Source organism: Trichoderma evansii (genome assembly GCF_050947405.1).
Source record: "Trichoderma evansii strain SZMC 28006 chromosome Unknown GGI43scaffold_11, whole genome shotgun sequence".
In the NCBI taxonomy this organism is placed as follows: Eukaryota; Fungi; Ascomycota; class Sordariomycetes; order Hypocreales; family Hypocreaceae; genus Trichoderma; species Trichoderma evansii.
The window spans coordinates 860,905-880,899 of record NW_028145195.1 but is presented as its reverse complement, the minus strand read 5'-3'; the positions used below and the strand labels follow the sequence as shown (position 1 = coordinate 880,899).

At 48.9% G+C, this 19,995-nt stretch overlaps 9 protein-coding genes across 9 annotated transcripts; 5 read left to right on the top strand and 4 right to left on the bottom strand.

Moving 5' to 3' along the window:
- Nucleotides 1-737: 737 nt before the first annotated feature.
- Nucleotides 738-1,079, top strand: GGI43DRAFT_384359 (uncharacterized protein; the record flags this gene model as incomplete). The annotated part of the gene is made up of 2 exons (XM_083203510.1): nucleotides 738-920; nucleotides 981-1,079. 2 exons carry the CDS (start codon nucleotides 738-740, stop codon nucleotides 1,077-1,079), a joined length of 282 nt encoding a protein of 93 aa, XP_083060290.1.
- Nucleotides 1,080-2,971: 1,892 nt separating this feature from the next.
- GGI43DRAFT_423254 (uncharacterized protein) lies at nucleotides 2,972-4,654 on the bottom strand (the record flags this gene model as incomplete). The annotated part of the gene is made up of 1 exon (XM_083208217.1): nucleotides 2,972-4,654. The coding sequence occupies one exon, from the start codon at nucleotides 4,652-4,654 to the stop codon at nucleotides 2,972-2,974; it is 1,683 nt and encodes a 560-aa protein (XP_083060289.1).
- A 1,198-nt stretch (nucleotides 4,655-5,852) lies between these two features.
- Nucleotides 5,853-6,790, bottom strand: GGI43DRAFT_384357 (SDR family oxidoreductase; the record flags this gene model as incomplete). The annotated part of the gene is made up of 2 exons (XM_083203509.1): nucleotides 5,853-6,010; nucleotides 6,079-6,790. 2 exons carry the CDS (start codon nucleotides 6,788-6,790, stop codon nucleotides 5,853-5,855), a joined length of 870 nt encoding a protein of 289 aa, XP_083060288.1.
- Nucleotides 6,791-7,127: 337 nt separating this feature from the next.
- GGI43DRAFT_61379 (uncharacterized protein) lies at nucleotides 7,128-9,274 on the top strand. The gene is made up of 5 exons (XM_083210077.1): nucleotides 7,128-7,470; nucleotides 7,529-8,212; nucleotides 8,269-8,574; nucleotides 8,656-8,951; nucleotides 9,022-9,274. The coding sequence occupies exons 1-5, from the start codon at nucleotides 7,361-7,363 to the stop codon at nucleotides 9,093-9,095; spliced, it is 1,470 nt and encodes a 489-aa protein (XP_083060287.1). The 5' UTR covers nucleotides 7,128-7,360; the 3' UTR covers nucleotides 9,096-9,274.
- Nucleotides 8,852-10,388, top strand: GGI43DRAFT_61386 (uncharacterized protein). Its single transcript, XM_083210078.1, has 2 exons — nucleotides 8,852-8,951; nucleotides 9,022-10,388. The coding sequence occupies exon 2, from the start codon at nucleotides 9,454-9,456 to the stop codon at nucleotides 10,246-10,248; it is 795 nt and encodes a 264-aa protein (XP_083060286.1). The 5' UTR covers nucleotides 8,852-8,951; nucleotides 9,022-9,453; the 3' UTR covers nucleotides 10,249-10,388.
- Nucleotides 10,389-10,440: 52 nt separating this feature from the next.
- On the bottom strand, nucleotides 10,441-12,588 carry GGI43DRAFT_61373 (MFS transporter). The gene is made up of 2 exons (XM_083210076.1): nucleotides 11,000-12,588; nucleotides 10,441-10,937 (listed from the first exon to the last, which is right to left on the bottom strand). The coding sequence occupies exons 1-2, from the start codon at nucleotides 12,445-12,447 to the stop codon at nucleotides 10,634-10,636; spliced, it is 1,752 nt and encodes a 583-aa protein (XP_083060285.1). The 5' UTR covers nucleotides 12,448-12,588; the 3' UTR covers nucleotides 10,441-10,633.
- Nucleotides 12,589-12,613: 25 nt separating this feature from the next.
- Nucleotides 12,614-14,295, top strand: GGI43DRAFT_406604 (quinone oxidoreductase family protein). Its single transcript, XM_083206152.1, has one exon. The coding sequence runs from the start codon at nucleotides 13,228-13,230 to the stop codon at nucleotides 14,206-14,208; it is 981 nt and encodes a 326-aa protein (XP_083060284.1). The 5' UTR covers nucleotides 12,614-13,227; the 3' UTR covers nucleotides 14,209-14,295.
- Nucleotides 14,296-14,762: 467 nt separating this feature from the next.
- On the bottom strand, nucleotides 14,763-16,499 carry GGI43DRAFT_423250 (aminotransferase-like domain-containing protein; the record flags this gene model as incomplete). Its single annotated transcript, XM_083208216.1, has 3 exons — nucleotides 14,763-15,041; nucleotides 15,096-16,258; nucleotides 16,337-16,499. 3 exons carry the CDS (start codon nucleotides 16,497-16,499, stop codon nucleotides 14,763-14,765), a joined length of 1,605 nt encoding a protein of 534 aa, XP_083060283.1.
- Nucleotides 16,500-17,142: 643 nt separating this feature from the next.
- On the top strand, nucleotides 17,143-19,895 carry GGI43DRAFT_61069 (uncharacterized protein). Its single transcript, XM_083210073.1, has 5 exons — nucleotides 17,143-17,414; nucleotides 17,513-18,318; nucleotides 18,409-18,847; nucleotides 18,923-19,211; nucleotides 19,281-19,895. Exons 1-5 carry the CDS (start codon nucleotides 17,245-17,247, stop codon nucleotides 19,653-19,655), a joined length of 2,079 nt encoding a protein of 692 aa, XP_083060282.1. The 5' UTR covers nucleotides 17,143-17,244; the 3' UTR covers nucleotides 19,656-19,895.
- Nucleotides 19,896-19,995: the final 100 nt, after the last annotated feature.

Below are 19,995 nucleotides of genomic sequence, written 5' to 3'. Positions count from 1 at the left end.
ACATGCCAAGCAAACTACTAATGGCGCCCCGAACGAACGTCCATGGAAGCTCACAGGAACTCCCCCGGCGAGCGCACTGACCTACATAGTACGTTTCTATGCCTCGCCGGCCCCAAGGACCCTTGATCGTTTTTTTTTTCGCCCTATCAGCGGGCCAACCTTGCAGGCGTTTTCCCATGTTTCGCCCTATCAGCGGGTCTCGACTCCCGGTGTGTCGATTCGACCAAAAAACCCATCTTCCCTGCACGTCATGGCCGTGGTTCTAAGGAAAATTCAGAATGCCACATTGCCGTCCTGGGAAAAGGAAAGAAAGGCTGTTCCCGTGTTCCTATTGGCCAAAAGTTTGATATTCGCTGATGGTAGCCTTCGGCAAGCCTTTACTGGTGGGCAGTGTTTTCTCTCTCCTACCTAGGCATCTTCAACCCCAGGGCGAAGCGTTCCCACTCATTTTGGTGGCCTAGGACTTGTGACTCAAGAGAAAATCGTGGGTTTCGGTTTTTTGGCTTTGGAGTATGAGTATTGTTACTGCGCCATGAAGGGAGTGCAGCCTCAGAATTCTGGATATATAAGGCCGTGGACGTCTGAGGTTTGGATTTGTGTTTCAGAGAAAGAGCATCACTCATCAGTTCTACTGACCGTTTCATCTTCATTCGAGACTCACTCAGACAAGCAACAACCGCTCTAACTACTTGACTATCATCTATTCGTCTTCTTGACAACCAACTCACTCCGCAAACATGTCTTCCAGCCGACAGTTAGTGCCCGCCACAAGCGGTCCCAACAACGATGAACCGACACTGACTCGCTTCTTTAGCTCTGAATCTTGCTCCGGCCACAGGAGCTCTGGACGAAGCTCGCACAGCTCATCGTCATCTCGACCGATGTATGCCTCATCTGGACGGCCGCAGCTGTGGCAATGCGTACGTTAAACCAACTCTCTCTTTCTCGATTCATCACGATGGTTAACATATTTCATCTAGTGCAAGTGCTCTGGCGGATGGTACAACTACGACATCAACGCTTCTTGCCCAATGTGCCACGCCTGGCGCTGCGACAACTGCCGCTACTCAATGTCATAGACGTCTCTGGTCTGGCTTCTTATCTTCCAATGCCTCAGCTACGGATATCAACAACTTACAGACCGCTCGCCATACGACGATTTGTACTTTTTTTCGCAACTTTGACTGTTTGGAGAGGGCGACTATATTTTTTATTAGACAAAACAACATACTCTGCCGGGAATCCACATTCTACAAGAGAAAGGGCGTTTGACATTTTCAGCATGAATTTTTAACCAGACAAAGCAAGCGTTGGAAATTGTTTTCAGAATGAGAAGCAAATCTTGTATTTTTTGCATTTTCCAGCATCAGCATTAGAACCATCACCACTTAGATTACTAGATTGGGCAGCCATACTTCAGATAGCATGAATTCACATTCATTCATTTTCTAAAAACTACTATTCTGATCCAATTTTCACATGCAAAGTGTATGCAGTATCATCCATTACGTTGACCACTTGGATTGTTACAAGGACATACATCCTTTAGATGGCGTGAATTCGTCTTCTTTGTCATATGCCCACAAATAATGGGCATGCCATGTAATGCAGCATCACTCATCCCATCACGTTCAATTGCGTCCATGCACGACATTTGAATCATACAAGGGCACCTGACTTGAATATTAGGCAATCACTCAACGCCGTTTCAAGTTCCATTCGTTGCCTTGCCGCGGTGTGAGTAACACGGTTTGCGCTACTGCGCCGGCAAGGCAGCCATTCTTAGCGCGGCGATGCCTCATTCCTCCTTTTTTTCTTACTGTTTTTCTTGTGTTTTTTTCTTTTTTTATTATTTTTTCCGAGGTTCGGCAATTGTGCATCGGGAAATAGAAATAGAAAACCATCCATTCAAAGTGCTTTTTTAGTTCGTCTCTAAATTATTTTAGGCAATATACGAGACCGAACCCCCCCATGGTGGATGGCTGTGGTTGGTGGTCTCGTATGTTTAGTGATCTTACTTACAGGAACTGCTTACTCTGTGTAAGGAACACTGCTCTATTCTGCTAGACAAATTTGTGGGTTGGTTGGTTGGAGCTGCCTAGCGTCCAGATCCACCTTTATTTACTTTTATTTTTATTTTGTATTCAAGAGAAGGGGGGAGTGAGGATAGAGGGAACATATTGCCTTTTCTGGGGATATTTTGGAGAGATCTGGAATAATGGGCCTCGTGTCATAGCGACCACCTTTTGGACGCGCCTTCGGAAGCCAAAACCGGGGCCATAAAAAAAGACAAGAACAGAACATCCATGATAAGATGGGATTGAAACGCTACCACTCTAAGATGACGGCCCCTGCCGTAGTAAGCGACATGCCCAATGCAGGAAATGCTTTTTGGCGAAACTGGTTTCAAAATTGTGGTTTCACGAGTCACTTTTGACGACAGCCACCTTGACTTGACATGGGCATGACCAGCCAAAGGGCGTGGAGTTGTATATCATGACTGTCCCAGACGCTGCCTAGTTTTGCCTCCGTAGATGCTGACTGGTCGGCAGTTGCGTGCCGGTTGTCGGCCACGTCCGGCACCATCAGTAAACAGTAAATGACTGTAGAGCCATCTTAGTTTCCAAGCCTCGAAGAGAGAGCTCATTGGGTGAGTATGGTGGGAGATGGTTTGGCCTGGTGATGGAGTGCTCGATGGTTGCATCTGTTCCGAGTTAGTACAACGTAACATGAGATGACAATAGGTGAAAATGGGTCGAGCCGTAATGACTAACTCTGTTATGAATCCTTCATGAATCAGACGTTTGAGACATCTTTTCTGTCATATGCCAATGGAGTAAAGCCAAGGCCAACTAATAGCAGACCAATGGCTGAAGGGAGCTTGGGTACTGGCTTGGTCTTGTCATGCCGAATCTGATATCAGGGTTTAGACTGATTTTGGAATGGTCAAATTCATCCCAGAGACTTTTGATCAAACTCCAACTCCAAAATCCGCAAAGTTAAAGTTGCCTGCGGTAAAGTATGGATTCAACACAACATCCCAATCCGGAGTAAACTCCCTCTCCGGGAAGGAAGCAAAAGCTTGATCTTCTGGCATTAACAAGTTGATTTCTTGCTGCTTCTTGGCCAAGAGGGCCTTCCTCAAAGTTGTGGCTGCCTCGAGGGCTTCCAAGCCCATGCGCGTCTCAAACTTCTGATAGACCTCGCGAAGCTTGGCGTGAACCCAAGAAACCTTGGCCAAGCTCTCGTAGTTGTCAATGGCGAGGAGAACGCAAAAGAATTGGAAAGTTGTGCCAAGCACATTCCACCAAGGAATCTCCCGCTGCGCAAACTCAGAAGCTGCTTCAACAGCAGTATGGCCAATGGTCAGGATATGGCACACAGTGTCTTTGCTGACGCTGACCTTGAGAAGGCGCAGACGTCGGTAGAGGCAAAAGCAGAGATCACCTCGGGTTAGAGCGGGAAAGCCCTTAATATCTCCCAATTCGCTGAGCTTTTGGATGGTACCTTCAAGCGACCTACTGACGCTTACAACATCGCCGCCGGAATTCTCGCTCGGTAAAGCTCTGGCCATGCGAACCTGGAGGCCTGAATCGCTCTCGTCGGCGAATGGGACCTGTCGAGATTCTACGCCGTCAAAGTGAATCTTTGAGCGGCCGTACTCGTAGGCGATGAGTGTGTTGACGGACCAAGCAACCCAAAAGGTTCTCTTGTGTCCTTCGTCCTCTATAGCTGGGGCCTCAATGGTTTGCGTGACAAGATCAGAGTCAATGTCACGGTGAAGACCAACAGCTTCTACTAGATGCATGACGTTGCAAGACGCAAGCCATGTGAGATGCGGCCGTGTGGTTGCGCGGAGATAGAGAGTCCTGAGAATCCAGGCATTAACTTGGTCGATAGAGGGAAGACGACTGAATGTTGAATCCTCAAGGACGTCTTTCACATGCTTGACAATCTCGGATTCAAGCGCATGGCCCTGACGAAAGGAAAAGAGAGAACCGAGAGCAACGACGCTGCCAATCACGGCTCCGAGGACGAGATGCTGGTTCTGCCCGCTGAAGAAGTCATCGCACTGCTGGAGAAACTTGGCCTTGTCAAAGAGGTGAAAGGGCGCGTCAACGTTGGCAAAGTAGACGTCTGCATAGCGCCGGCACTCGTCCCAGGAGATGAATTCCGTCAAGGGTGTGTGAACAGCTCCCTGCTCCTCAGGCCGGATGCCGCAATTCCAGCCAAACGAGTGAAGCCGGGGAGGATGCGGCGACTTGAGCTCGACGCCCAGCTGGTTGGGAAAAGCTACGGCCGAGCTCTGGCTCATGTACCGGCGCTTGGCGGGCTCGATGACGCCGCGGTTCAGAGGCGACACGGGCGTTGTGGGGGTCTTCGGATCCTGCCGGCTGGCGTCTTCAGGCGATGGTGACGAGACCCGGAAAGCGTTGGAGGCATCGCCATGCTTTGCATCTGCCTCAAAGGGCCTCTTTGGAAGGCTGTGAGGGAGGACCGTCTCTTCTTCGTAGCGGCAGACGTAGTCGTACTGAGAGCACATGAGACAGGGCGAGTGGCCGTCACACTTGCGCTTGCGGCGACGGCACTCGGTGCAGGCCTTTTTGGCGCGTTGACGGCCTTTGGGGCGAGGATAATCAGTAATTGGCTCCATGGCTGAGGGACAGCTGGGAGGAAAAAAAAGAGGGAGATGCTGTTGAAAAAAGACTGAGACTTTGAATGAATGTGCTGTGCTGTGATGAGACGACGAGATGAGAGCTGGACTCGAGATGAGTTGTGGCTGAGTTGAAGATACGATGCCAGGTTCGGGGGATTGATTGGATTGGGAACACCAGCATTTATTAGCTGAACAATTTAGTTGACGGCCCCCGCTTTTTTTGTTTGAATCCCATTCGGTGTAAGACGTTTCGTTTATCGTTTCGGCACTTGCATTGCCGAATTGGAGGCTATAGTTTCTGATAGGTGGTAAAATAGGAGCGTGAGGATTTTACGAGATTTTTGATTGACTTTTCGCGACTATGCAGGGGGATGGGGCGAGATGAAGAGTGGTCGAGGAGTATAAGCTAGAGGTCAGTTGTTAGATGGCGAGTGTTGACAACGTTGTGCTTGTTGGTGGTTGTGAGTATACAATTGAGGGGAGAGAAAGAAAGGAACAGAAAAGGCGAGAAGAGTAAACGATAGGCTTGTATCGTACTAGCTCAATCACAAGCTGCTTAGATGCATGCGTAATAGAGGACAGATAATCACAAGAAGCTGTTTAAAAAAGAAACGAGAAAGTCGTGCAGTGGGCCAGAGCTAGAATGCAGTTTTGGACTGGACACCTACCCATCCTGTTGCTACGTACCTCGAATGTTGCACCCAATTTTTGAAAGGTAGAGCTGAATTATTCTAAAGTGATGCAGAAACAATTGCAATTATGTCCGTCGGAGTTAATGTTGAATTGATCAGCACAAGGGATCGATTTGACAAAATCTTGGCATCGCGTAAATGTTCAGCTGCCATGTACTCCGTACTTGGTAAGAGCTACTGCCGGGCGTCGTTTGCAGCTCGGTGCGGGGCTGTTAGTAGCTGAAGGAATGCTGTAGCGCTAGTGGTGCGCTGGAATATAGCGTGATTGGGCGAGACGCCATTGCTAAATTCGCTGAAACTTGCATTAGATTATGTCAGCTATTGATTGATGACGGGACTTTTGTAGGAGCGAGAACGAGGGCAAAGCGATATTTCAACTTTACATTTACCGAGACCACTATGTAATATCTTCAGTTAAGAATTTGCCGTGAATCACCACCAATTTACATCTAAAGTCCCATCTTATCACTCTTTCTCCTTTAGCAATTTTCTTCCTCTTACATTTATGGCCACCCAAGAAGCCCCATCGTCAGCTGCTGGGTGCCCTGCAATTCCCTGGCCTTGAGCTCCTCGACATCCCAGTTTGCCCACAGAAACTTGCCTCGAAGACTCTCTGAATCTGCGCTCGCACACCAAACCGCAAAGGCGCCAGGCAGAGATGCTGATTGTTCATACCTTGTTAGTAAATTAACCCTGATTATTCACGAGACTTGTTTCATTATCACTTACGATCGTCCATCACAGGCCGCGGGATTCCACTGTCAAACGACTTTTGTGACATGCTCGTCTGCACCACGCCAGGGTGAAACTGCAGCACCCTCAATTCGGGATTCTCAAAATGCAGATAATCGAAAATCTTGTTGCCCGCCAGCTTTGATCCATGGTAGCCGCTGGACCCCGGTACAAAGGGAAACTGGATGACTGAAGTCGACACGTTGATGACGGTCGCGTTCTTCTCTGCCAAAGGCACGAAAGCTCGAACGAGGTTGAATTGTCCTCTCACATTAATCTCAAATCCTGACCACCATAGAGATGCATCAGAGCCTAGTAGCGTTCCCGGGTCGGGAAAGACTCCAGCATTGGCCACGAGAACATCCAGCTTTTTGCCAGCAGCCGAAGCGTACTTTTCGAGTGCCGCTCGCACGGATGCCTCGTTGGCAACGTCTGCCGTGACAATGTGGACGGCCGTCTCAGGGTATGTGGCATTGACTGTCTGTTTAGTCTTGAGCAGAGTAGCTTCAGTTCGTCCCAGCAGAGCAATGCTTGAAGCTCCAGACTGAGCAAACGACAGTGCTATGGCCGCTCCTATACCAGTTCCAGCACCGGTAATGACCACGTGCTTCCCCTTGGTAGAGAGCTCGGGACGAGTGGGCAAGATTGCCGCATAGGGTTCGTGGTGGAACACTTTGGTGTAGGTAGGTACTTCGGCAAACTCTGTCATTTTGAATATCTGGAGTCGAAACTGCTAACAACTGTATAGGATAAATTGTTGATTGACTGACTGATTGATTTTTCTGTGCTTTCGACTGAAGCATTCACCAGCATTCAACTACATACTTATATAGATGAACGGAAAACCAAAGCTTAGAAATCACAGAGTTGTAATCCGCTTCATTCTATTTTTCCAAATAGTTTGTCTATACAATTCATCCGATTCATACGACTCATACCTCATGCCTCCGACTAACGATCAATGTCCGTTTTTAGACGGAGGCCGGCACTTGTGAGTTTGGACTAGCGAGTGGCACCTTCATGGGAGCGGCCGCCATCTTGTCGTCTCATTGACCAATCCACTGTGAGCAAGCCTTCTAGATGGGGGATAGCTCTACGACAGGGTGCGGCCGCACCCCTGTCAGAGTCGATCTGAGGCTTAGAAATCCGCGAGTCAAGCTACCGCTCCCTGTCCATCTTGTCAGCTGCAAGTTTATCCGATTGCAAGAATCCGTGAGGGTGCTCCAAGTCCCTATCCTCAGCATCACATTACAAAGAGGCCAACATTCAATTGACCACTATGACACCTGATACGCTGATGGAGATCAAAGCCCCTAAAGCCTGCCGCCATTGCCAGCTCCACAAGCGCAGATGTGATAAGCGGCTGCCGAGGTGCTCGCGTTGCGCCTTGTAAGTCTGACCCATCTTTTGCCTGTCATGACTGGGTCAGAAACTGACCTGAACCAAGAAAACTGTCTAGATGCGAATATGGCGACAAGAGGCCGCTTGAGGCAGAGCCGGTTACTAAGCTCAGGTGGAGCGAACCTCTGGCCATCCAACGCGAGTCCTGCGGCCTTGAGCTTACCCCAGCAGGTGAAAGGCAGCTTTTATGGGCTGCTTGCCAAAGCCAGGAATCATATCCCAAACAAACTGACACAAGGCGTTTGATGAACTTGGTAGAGGACATCCTCGCCTATGGCGGCACTTCGGCGCAGCAAGTCTGGGATAAGTACTTTGCTACAGCCTACTCTTGGCTGCCTGTCCTTGAGGAGTCAAGCATCAATTTCAACGTTCTGGTTATGCAAGAGTCTGATATCCATAAGGATATTTTTGCATTACTATTATTATGCATGTACCTGCTGAATCAAAAACCATGCTACCACCCCAATCACACATCCAATAGCACGCTTCACAAGACCACAAGGCGGGTCTTTTCTCTAGTTGAGGCATCTGGTGATGTCTATTCGCACGCCACAAAACTGCAAGCCGGTCTGCTGCTAACTGCATATGAATGCGGACATGGCATGACTGAGGAGGCTGTGTCTACGCTGGGAACATGTTTTGGTATCATCAGGCAGCTGGACCATCGCCGAGAAGATGTCCTGGTACCTGTTCTGAAGAGATGCTGGGCGGGTATAGTCTCTCTGGATCGGTTGAGTTTCCCCCTTATTTCTTAGCGAGATTTTACAGCTCTAACTAGAATGATAGTTCTATCGTGCTTTCTTGTGCTGATAGCTCTGCTACTCTGCTTATCCCGACAAAAGAAATGCTGCCACTTGATGCAATTTCCTACCTAGAGACAGAAGGACTATCGTACATAGATACAGTGCACAAATTTCGAATGAGAACACGCTCGGCCCTATTAGTCGGTGAAGCAATAAAGGCCGTTTATGGGGATCCAGCGTCGGCAGACTGTATCGAAGCCGAGAAACTTCTCCACGATCTTGTCCGGAAGCATGCGACTTCAAAAGAGGAGTCGTACCCTGTGTGCGAAGGCATTTCTATGGCTCTGAGGTGACTATACCCTTTCTGCATTGTTGTTTCTTTCACTGGTGCTGTCTCTTTTTCTAACTTGGAAACCAATTTAATGAGCAGCGCCGTTGTATCCGCTTACAAGAAGAGAGTTCAACGCATTGGGTCTAATGCTGACGCGAAGCTCAACATTGACATCAAATTTGCCTACAACATAGCCTTTGAAATGTGCAGAGTTGAGGGCAGCATAATGAGGAAGCGAGAACACGGCCTTGAGAGACTGTGCTTCGCTGGACTGGGCTGCCTCTACCGTGCGGCAATAGACCTGTTTGAGATGTGCCCCGAGGGTGCGTCGCCCGAAGACGCTAATCAGCTATGGGAAAACTTGGAGTGGTTTTCAGGCCGTTGGAAAGTTGCAGGTAAGTTTTAAGGCTGATTGATAACTTTGTTTTGACATTATGTGCCTGAAACTAATTCTTCCGGCTACAGAGGTTTTGTTAAAGCGCCTTTCTCAAAATACTTTCCTGAGATCCAAGCAAATTTCCCCTATAAGAAGTTCTTAGTTGCCCAACTATATTAATCACAAATTTAGCTTGTTGCCATAATATCATGGTAAGCCGGCCATTGCCTAGCTCGGCTACCTCCGAACCTCGCGTTTCCCTCCATAACTCGCCCCACTCCCAGTTGTGTCCAGACCACGGTCTCGTGTGAATGGATGTGAACTGATAATGAAATTTTCCTTTCTCTGTTCATGATGGGAGAGTCACGCGTTTCTTGATCTTTTGATATCTCAGCAGTTTTCACACGCTCGTTTATTGCTTTTCAGTACTACGACCAGTCCAACAAGCTTGAGAAACCTAGCTCAATTATCCCCTGACACTCCTTTTGAGTCTTGAGACAACTCTGCTGAGAAAATTCACGATGGCTTCAATCGCCAAGACTCTCGCCGTCTTGGCCCTCAGCCTTGGCCTTAGCCTCCGCGTCTCTGCGGCCGGCTCCCGCGGCGGCACTTTCGATTTGTACTCTGACGATAAATGCCAAGACCTCATCGAGGCCAAACCTGCGCCCATCCCCCTCGAGGTCTGCATGCCATCCTCGCCGCTGGGCACCTTGTTGAAAAGCTTCCGCTTCACCGAGAAGCCCTACTGCTCCGACGGCACAACCAGGCCGGAGCTGTACTTCTTCCAGGACTGCGACTGCCAGAACGGCGTCGCAAACTGGGCGCCCAACGCTAATTACGGCGACTATGGCAACGGCTCGTGCCAGGCGAACTGGGGCGGCGAATTTCTCATGTTTGTGCTGACGTGCGGCGAGTACGACATACCCAGGCCGTCGAGAATTACCTTTGCGGCAACGTTTCCCGCTCCAACGCCGACTACGACGAAGCAGGTTGGATGTCCCCCATTGGGTAGCGATACGTCTGCACCTTCAGTTGCAGCTTCTACCGGTGGTGGTGATGATGAAGGTGGTGCGACGGCAGCTGCGGGAGGTGTGACGGCAGCACCAACATCGGGTGCCAGCTCCTCTGATATTCTTTCCCTCCCTACAATGCCGGGAACGAAAAGCAAAGGTGTTCAAGCCACGAGCGCAAGCTCGCAAACGGCTGCGGCGGCGAAGGCTTCATCTGTGGCGATTGGACGATACGATGAAGTAGGCATGGTGTACTGGACGGGCTTGACGGCGGTCTTTGGCGTCGTTTCGTTTCTGGCTCTGTAAAGGCAAAGATGATGACGAGGAAAAGAGCGCTCATGTATTTGTTTTGCCGCAGTTGGAAGACGTCTTTGAATAGCAGTGCAGTATATCGTTCATCTTTGGTATCAGTTCTTTCAACGACGCAGTGCATTGGTGGATGTAATGGATATAACCGTATATCAAGATTTGTATGTCTAATGCCTATATGTTTTCTAATAATTAATGTCTATTCGAATTCAAAATGCTTTTGATGGTATGCGTGTGCATCCATTTCCCTCCTAATGCAGGTATAATTCCGTAAATCTAAATCGTGAAGACGCCATCTCTATAAGATGCAAAGTTGAGATTATACATTAAAAAAAAAGGGAAAGAAAGAGGGAGAAAAATCAATCCTCCGGATTTTCTCTTCTCACTCTCCTCCCCTGCGATGCTCCTTGACATGTCTCCTATTTTCGTCAAGGACAAACAGCATGGCCACCACAATACCGAGCCCACTGAGGCCAATGCCCACGTAGAACGCGCTTCTGCAGCCCTTGAGTATTTCTTGTTCTGAGGTTCCGGGGCTGATTTGAGATTGCACTGTGCCTGCGATGCCGAGGCCGATGGAGATGGAGTAATTGATGACGGTGTTGACGAGAGAGGCAGCAAGGCCCTGGTGTTCCTTCGGCAAAGCTTCACTGAGGATAATCGTGGCGGCGGGAAATGACATGTCCCTGCAAAGAACTGGTTAGTAAGACGAGAGATTAAAGTTTTAACTTTATGGTTAAATACTCACATTCCCCACGGCATGACAACAATCGCAACAAATGTCTGAGCCCAGTAAATCTGGTGAGGAGGCGCCGTTGCTACCAGGATTCCGCCGACGGTGAATGCCGTCATCGCCATCATCATCACCATGCTGGGCCTTACTTTTCCCAAGATAAGACCCGTGGTGAAAGCCGCGCATGCACCAGAGATGGCACACGCACTGAACTGCGCACTGGCTGAGAGCGGACTATAACCCCTGACCTGCTCCAGAATCTGCCATAGATAGAGCAGCCAGATACCAAAGCTCGACCATCCGAGGCCTACACAAGCCAAGACGAAGCCCAAGGAGCCGCTGAACAGTTTTGTCGGCAGTAGAGGGAAATCCGAATGCACCTCAATCCAGCCAAATAGGCCCAAGAAGAGGAATCCGACAATCAGGAGCACATAGACATATACAGTCGGCCAGCCAACGACGGGGCCTTGGTTCCATGCAAAGTTGATGAGAATCAGGCCAGTAACACCGGCAGCAGCTCCAGGGACATCGATAATCTTCCATAGCGGCGCTTCAGATCGCACATTCGCGGCGCCAGGGGTTGCTGGGATGACAGCAATGCCAGCAAGGGCGACCAGAGCACAAACCATGGCCATGACGAAATATGCCCATGGCCACCAGACCATCTCTGCAAAGATGGATGAGAAGACAGCACCGACGACGAAGCCTCCCGGGGCGGTAGCGCCAAACATGCTGAAGATCATGGACTTTCTCTTGCCGGGGGGATACGTGCGGCCGATGATAGCCACGGCTGAAGGCACGGCAAAGGCAGGTCCCATGCCCTGAAAGGCTCTGCAGACGTCGAAGAAGATGATAGATCGAGACCAGACGCTGACGCCGGCCATAAGACTCCAGAGGGCATACCAGCAAAAGCCAATGACGAAGATGATCTTGTGGCCAAAGAGATCGCCCAGGCGACCCGCAATGAGGATGAAAGTGCCAACTGTGAGACTGTAAGCGGCGGGCATCCAGCTAAGCTGGCCTGCATCCTGAGTGCCGAAGCTGTTTCCGATGATGTGTAGCGGAGCAATGCACTGGCCCAATCCAGCTTGAGCCAAGAGCTGGGCCATGCATAGAGTGAAGATGAAGGGGATCTCAAAGGCTAGAGATTGGGGAGGTGGGATGCTACTGGGAGTGAGTTGGAGGGATAGATGTCTCTCTGTGGCGGTTCGTGAAGTTGATGCCGTCAAGTCGCCGTTACCGCCATTTTCTTCCTCGTCGCGTCCAGAATACTTGTCGTCACCAAGTGATGCTTCTGGCTCATGGTGATGAGGAGGTTGGTTGTTTTCGAGATCTGGATACGGCTGCTTTTCTTCATATTCTGATATTGGGATGTTGTTGTTGCTGTTGTTGTTCCCATTGATGGTATCACTGTCATTCAAAGACTGCGATTGGGAGGCCATCCTCGCGGTGTAAGCCGTCATTGGCTAATACCGGCTTCACAGTGTAGGTGAAATAACAAAGAAGAGACAATCATATGACTGAATAGTTTAATTCAGGTCAAAAATTGATGTTAATGTTCTCTAGAATCTTTTTCCTTTCTTTCTTTTTTTTTTTTCTACTCCTTCTTCATTCCATTTTTTTTAATGGGTACAACCGCTGAGATATAGCTTACCAACACCGGCTCGATTCTCGGTAATCGCCTCATTCTTAGATCTTTCCCGCAACTGCCGCAATAGGCGCAGCAACCGCATCTGCCGCAATGACCGCAAGGACCGCCAGGGCCGCCAGGGCCGCACGACGCTATTCCGGACAAAACAGGGAAATGGGGAATCAAAGCTATGATTCCGAATGGCGGCCTCGCCAGCGTGAGCTTTAGCTTGAATAAGTGGATTTTCTCGCAGTAAATCGGAACTTGTTGCGGATGTTTGTGTTTTAATATAGTTTTTTGTGGATAAGGCACGCGGAATCTGCCATAAGATCGATCGATCGATGGATATAAAACCTGGAAATGGTCCCTGAGGGGAATTAGTTCATCGTCCATCGCATGAATACAAACTATTAAAGAGCGTTTGCAAAGATCAGAATATACTATCTAAACTAACAGCACTGTCATTTTAACCGAAGTCTTATAAAAACAGAAAAAAGACCCGACAAAGATAAAAGCGCAACTGAGCAACGAGATAAGGAGTGAAGGTAAAAGTGGCAACAACTGAGTAAAGAGATTTTGGGAAAAGAAGAAGAGAAAAAGCAAATCAAGGAAAATGCCGGCACGTACCTCAACAACAATGAAGGCTCTTCGCCTTCTTCGCGAATCTGCTGCGGAGTCCCCTCGTTTGGTATTCACCCAGGTTCCAAAACCAGCTCTTATTCCGAACCATGTGCTGGTCAAAGTTCACGCCTCGGCTATCCATCCCAGCGACGTCGGCAACGCTATGGGGCACTTTTCATACACTCAATACCCCCGAGTTGCCGGGAGAGACTATGCGGGCGTCATCGAAGAAGGCCCCGAGGGGCTTGTTGGACAGGAGGTGTATGGCACCAGCGGACACGCATATGCCTTTACAAAGGACGGCTTTCAGGCAGAATATTGTCTCATTCACGAGGACGAGGTTGTGCTGAAGCCGAAAAACATTTCCTTTGTCCAGGCGGCAACACTGGGCGTTCCTTTCACAACGGCTGCGCAAATGGTGGAGAGGGCAGGCATCACAGAATCCGATACGGTTCTCGTAATAGGGGCCAACGGTGCGGTTGGATCTTCTGCTGTCCAACTCATCAGAAACATTGGCGCACGCATCATCAAAGCCACACGAGACGAAGCAGACGATATCAACACCGACAAGGATGTAGAATTGAAGGCTGTGGACACGCTGACCAAAGGCCGAGGGGTTGATGTTGTTCTTGACACCGTTGGAGTGCCCATCTTGACAGTCAACGCGCTCAAGAAGCTGGCAAAGAATGGCCGTCTTGCCTTCATCTCAGCACCCAAGGCTGGCGCGAGGGATATCAGCTTCGACATGCGGGACTTTTACCGCGCAGACTTGAGCTTGTTGGGATGCAACTCGCTGAACCCATCGCCCAAGGAGATGGCCCGACGGCTTAAAGGTATCAAGGAGCTGTTTGAGGCTGGGGAGCTCAACGTTGAGAGCAAGTGGACGCCGGTGCCAATTGACCAGGCAGTAGAGGCGTATGAGAAGCTGATGAAGCGGGCGACGGATGAGAAATATGTTGTTGTCATGGAGTAGAAGAAGAAGAAGACGACTGATGAATATTTTTCATGATGTATGATTATATGAGCGATAGATTTCTGCAGGCTTTCTCTTTTGCCAAAATGTTTCAAAGATTTGGTCAATGATGTGATGTGACCCCTGTGACAGTGCTGATTGCTTGATTGCTTGTTAAATCACATTCCAGTAGCGACAAAAGAAAGGAGAAGAAGAAGAAGTCAAGATGCGTTGGTAACAGTCTTGGGAATTTATTTGTTAGATGGAAAGAATAAAAGAGTCCCTTGGGCAGGGGTGATCTAACAAACAAATTCCCAGGCATAGCTGTGCCGGGCGACGGAGAAATATGTGCCGGTACAAGGAATGGGGCCGAGAAGATACTGCAAAACGACTAATTTTATGTTACAACTATGGACTAAGATTCCTTTGATGATTAATAGGTACTATACAAAAAACATCCATTTCCTAGCTTCGCTGATAATTTTGGTTGATAGTAATGATACAAACTCTCACGATGCTTCGTTTTTGGAGTTCCCCGATAGCCTCAGGCCCATCCGCCGCTATATTCTCTCAACTCAACTCTCCACTTTGTTTTTAGTCTCAATTTTAAAGACCTTCTCAATGGTTTCTCCAAATCGTTTTACAGCTTCTTCAATCTTGGGCAGCGGTGCCGCGGCAAAAGTCGTCCGGTAAAAGACCTCGTCGTGCGCCACGTCTGCTGAAGCACGGAACCAGCTACCACGACCAACCAGCGCCCCTGTCGAGATGCTTTCTAGCCATATCTCCTCTTCAAGAACATCAACCGACTTGGTTTCAGCATCGGGGTGTTGCTTCCAGTCTACCTTGAGCCATTGCTGATGGATGATTTGTTAGCCAGATGATAACGAAAGGGGTAGAGAAATACTTACAAACATGCCAGCCTCAGTCGGCTCCCAACTAACAATTTTTCTAGGCAAATATCGTTCACAGGCAGATATGATAAAATCTCTTCTCTTGGTGTACTCTGAGCGCAAGTGCATCAGCCACTCCGCGTAACCTGCATGTCCCCAATGTTCGTCTACGAGCTTAAAGATAGCCAGCTGGCTCAAGCCGGCAGGACTCTGGGTTGAAACGTCGGTATGGTACTTGTATCGCTCAATAAGCTGTGCAGGGGCTGTAACCCAGCCGAGACGAGCTCCCGGGCTGATCACCTTGCTGAAGGAATCCATACGGATAACTCGTCCGTCGACATCCAAACTGAGATATGAGGGGATGAGCTTGTTTAGGAAGTCGGCGGATGATCGTATCTCGGTAGTAGCAGGGTCATCTTTAGAGGAAGAGGAGTTATAGGGGTTCATCTGCAAGAAGTAATATGGATCGTCTTCCAGGATGATCAAATCGTGCCGCTGGGCTATCTTGTAAATCTCCTTGCGACGCTCAAGACTTTGAGTGGTGCCAGTAGGATTTTGGCCAGTCGGAATGGCATATAGGACAGATGGCTTGCGAGCATTTTTGTGTGCAGCAGAATCCCAATTCTCAAGCACCTCATCAAGGCTGCCTGGAAGCATGCCTTCACGATCCATCTCGATTCCAACAAAGTTGATGCCCAATGGCTTGGCGGTTTCAATAGCGGTTGAAAAGGTGTACTTGTCAGCCAAGACACAGTCGCCAGGCTCAGTCAGCATCCTCAAACACATATCAAAAGCTGATGTGTTGCCAATGGTCAAGGAGCATTGCCAGTCAGCGTATGGCGGATCATGAAATATTTCCGTGTGCTCCGTGATCCAGCGCATGAACTGCGCCGATCCATAACCTTGCCCGTAATTCAAAGCCACAGAGAGGTCGTAAATGCTAGTACCATCAGCTATATCGTGTTTTGTGGCGTGTAGGGTTGTCATTGATGTCGAGTTTCTCTTTTTATCCGTTTTGAGATTCTCCAACGAAGGAGGTCGTATAACAACCTCGTCAAAGGGGATAAAGTCACTAAGAGGAGTTCCACCTCCCAGGGAGATGACATTTGGGTTCTGAAGATGTTTCATTGATGCCTTGAGAGACGAGCCCGTTCGGTTGGCCGATTCGGTGCTCATATAAGCTAAAGAGTTAAAAGAGCCATCAGCATCATGGAATGAACCCAATTCAGAACTTTCTCTAACAAAGGGAACAAACTTACGGTGCCATCGTTTTGCGAGCGGCTTGTGCTTGTAGCTTCTTGTCTTGAACTGCTCAGTGCTGCATGGTGCAGCTATTCCTCGTTGGGCAGGAGGCACTGGTTTTCTCTTGGGGTAGAGATTGGGTTCTGTGGTCCAATGGTCCACTGTAGATAGACTGCCCATCTTGTTAGATTTGCGTTGCTGCTTTCGAATAATACAAAAAGGCCCAGAATGAGGGTCATTGCATACTTTGATTTAGATTAGGGGGGTGGTTGAAGGTTTATAGGCGTAAAAGTGCCTCTTTCAACATATTGTATCGGCATATTGTGTACTAGTGACATTCGTTGTTAGGTCGCATGGCGCCAACATTCAGCTTTCAATCACTCAACGTGAAGCACTCAGCGTGAAGGCCTCGAGCGTTAAGCTAAACTGTTGGTGAAGTTAAGATTGCTAGCATGCGCTAACGAGAAGCTATGAATTAACAATTGTTATTCTCCCATTGTCAATGCGCCTGGGCCCTTTTCACCACAAACTAGCTAATGTTCAGCTTTGCAACCAACACCGGCGGTTACAAGCTATGATTCGTGCGCTGCCGGAAGACACAATGGGTTCGTGGCAAAGATGAATTGATAAGCTGACCCATGAATGCAATACCGAATCGAGTAAGTCGTAGAGCAAGACAACCCACAATGAAAAGGCTCGGGGTATTGAAGGCTACGGCGTGTAGTGGGGCGTTCGGAGAAATCGGCGTTCCGGTTCGCTGGATCTCACATATTAGTGTCTTCGGAGTAGACTTGACGGAATTCAATGAATGTTATGGGTATGAGATGCAGCGAGGTCGCACGTCTTGTTCTCGGACCAATTGACTAACCGTTTCTTCTTATGATATTCTCTCCCCATCATCATGTTGTCCGAGTGATATTGCGAAATGAGTGTCCGACACGCTGCCTGTGAGCCCTGCCGACGGGCAAAGCTGGCCTGCGGTCACGAAAGGCCCACTTGCACCCGATGCCGCACCCGCGATCAGACAGACCTCTGTGTGTACCGGGATCGGCCATTCAGGAGAAAAATACACAGTGATCGTATGAGAAAGCGAAGGTGAGTTATGCTAAGATTGCTCTTTCTCCTGGTTTGATGTTTGTTTGTCCGATTTTCGTATAGCTGCTGACCTCGTGTGGTTTCTTCTTTGATTCCAGTATTGGAGGGTCGATATGTGTAGATACTCTGACTACTCCACCCTTGGATACGTCTCCAATCTCAGACGTGTTGGGTGCTTCTTCATCTCAGCCACGACGATATCCAAATCCAGGATTTCTTGGGGTGCCTAGCCATGCAACCATTTTCAACCACGTGTCTTCCCGTGCTCCCACTGGGATGGTTGTTGCTCAGCAAGAGGAATCAGTGCAATTGCCCATGTCTAGCTCTCCACCAGGCACGTTTATCATTGATCAGACAACGCTTGATAAAGCATATCATGCGCTGAGTCTATTAGATCAACTGCAAGTCTCCGCGTTGGCCTCCCTGGTGCGCTTTTGGCTCAAAAAAGGAGTGAACCTAGCCCTGGCAGAGCCATTCGTTGAGACGTGCGTCGATGCTGCTGTCGACTGGAGAGAGCTGTCGACTCCTCTTGTGGGGAGCAATGCTGGAGATGCTAATTCCACTATTCAAAGAGCGAGGGTTTTGTTAGAAAACACGCACAGGCCTCTCGTTTTTCATAAGCACTCCACCCCATCCGAGTATCTGCAACAGATGTCCGGGAAGAACCTTCGATGGGAAAGTCTCGGAATATTCCTTGCAGCTGCAAGCAGAGCCGCGTTGGATACCTCTTCGTTTGCTCCACTTTACAACAGCGATGAGCGGCGTCGCGGGCTGATCAAAGCACTGATGTACATTGGAGACTGCTGCCTGGAGACATGTCTCGCTTTGGACTGTCTTAATGACTTGCAGCTAGTCTTGCAGTATGAAAACCTCATAGTACACTCACAAGTTGATGGTGACCAGAGTAAGTTTTTCTGTTTCTTGTCTTTTGGTGGATTCAATACATCCTGGCATTTGTGATTTGAAGTGGATGTGCTGACATGCTGGCAATTAGGTTACCACTCTTGGCGACGAATGGGCGATGTCGCCAGCACATTGTTTGCATTGGGTTATCATGAAAAGATTGAAGAGGACCCTCCAGACGTTCCTTTGTTCGTGGCCGAGCTGCGGAGGTCTTGCTTTGCGCGCGTCTATGCAGCGGACAAGAGCTTGGCCGTATTCCTGGGTCGACCCCCGCGGGTTATGAAAGAATTTTGCTACTTCCAGGTCCCATTAAAGGCGGCGAGTACTTGGAATGACGCTGATAATACAATAAAAAGTGATAACAACAGTCCTTTATCTTACCAGATAACAAGTGGCCGAGAACCAAACGATGATCAGGCTCTGAATTATACGTCTGACACCGTCTGCGCTGCCGTCTTTGCACTTCTCAAGGAGGAAGTTCTCCAACTATTTCGCAAGCGCCATGCGTTCTGTGAGACTGACATTATCAAGTTAGTTGAGGTCCCCGTTTATAAGCTTCTCAAGCCAATTCCATTGCTAACCACTTTCTTGTCATTTTGTCCCAGTGACCTTCGCCAGAGAATAGATCAACAATGGCAGGATTTGCCTTCGCACTATCGCCTCACCACCAGCCTTAAAGACTGCCCTCTTGGGCCTTTTTCGAGAGATTTCCTGGCGGGAGCTCGTTTAGAATATCTTCACACACACTTTTTACTCGGATTCTTGTCGCAGCGCAAAGTAGCTGAACCTGATGAGGCACTTCTGAAGACTGCGAGCGAGATGCTTTCGATCGTGGTAGAGACGATTATCCTGCGGGATCGGATGGCAAATTCAGGAACATGTCTCATTTGGAAGGTAAAATATCCTCATAATCCCACTGTTATCACAAATAGGATTTAGAATTCTTCTAACCAGACCGAATAGGTTGCTCAATACGGACTGCCAGCCGCAGGCTTCATCTCCCTTGCGCTTCTAAATTCGACAGCGCCTGACTCGCACGAATTCTCCCGCTCAAAGATGATTCAGGGTCTCAGCGTTCTTGTTGCGGAAATCACCATCGGGGCATGGATCCAGCCTGGTGAGCCAAACTATGCTCTCTTCTCGCAGGCGACGAGGACGATCCAGAGCTTGCTCGACTCGTTGACTGCGGCGAAGGAGCAACCTTCAAAGGCCAGTGGTGATTCACAGCAGTTGATGAATTCTGATGGCACCTGGGATCCGTATATCAATTCTCAGTCTTGGGAGCTTGAGATGGACTTTTGGGCGAGCTTGGCGGAACACCCGACGTTGATTAATTGATACCAATTGTTTTTGTGGGCTTGGCTTAGCGATGTGATGGAATAGTATATATGCGTCGATGGAAAACCTCTATCAAAATTGTAAAAAAGGGATACACGAACGATGTATGTCGTAAATGCCTGAATAATACATGTACTTTAGCATATATGGTGTACGGAATTTGGAGTGCCGTGATGACGGCAGTCAAAATCGCTATTTCTTTTTGTTCTCCACTTTAGATGGAATTGATTCGTACCTCTGCCCCAAAATTGTATCGCCAAGTCTTGCTACCAACGAACGAATGTTTTATCCCTGCTTCGCGTTGGTGCTCGATCTGACTTGGCAAACTTGTTGCTTGGCA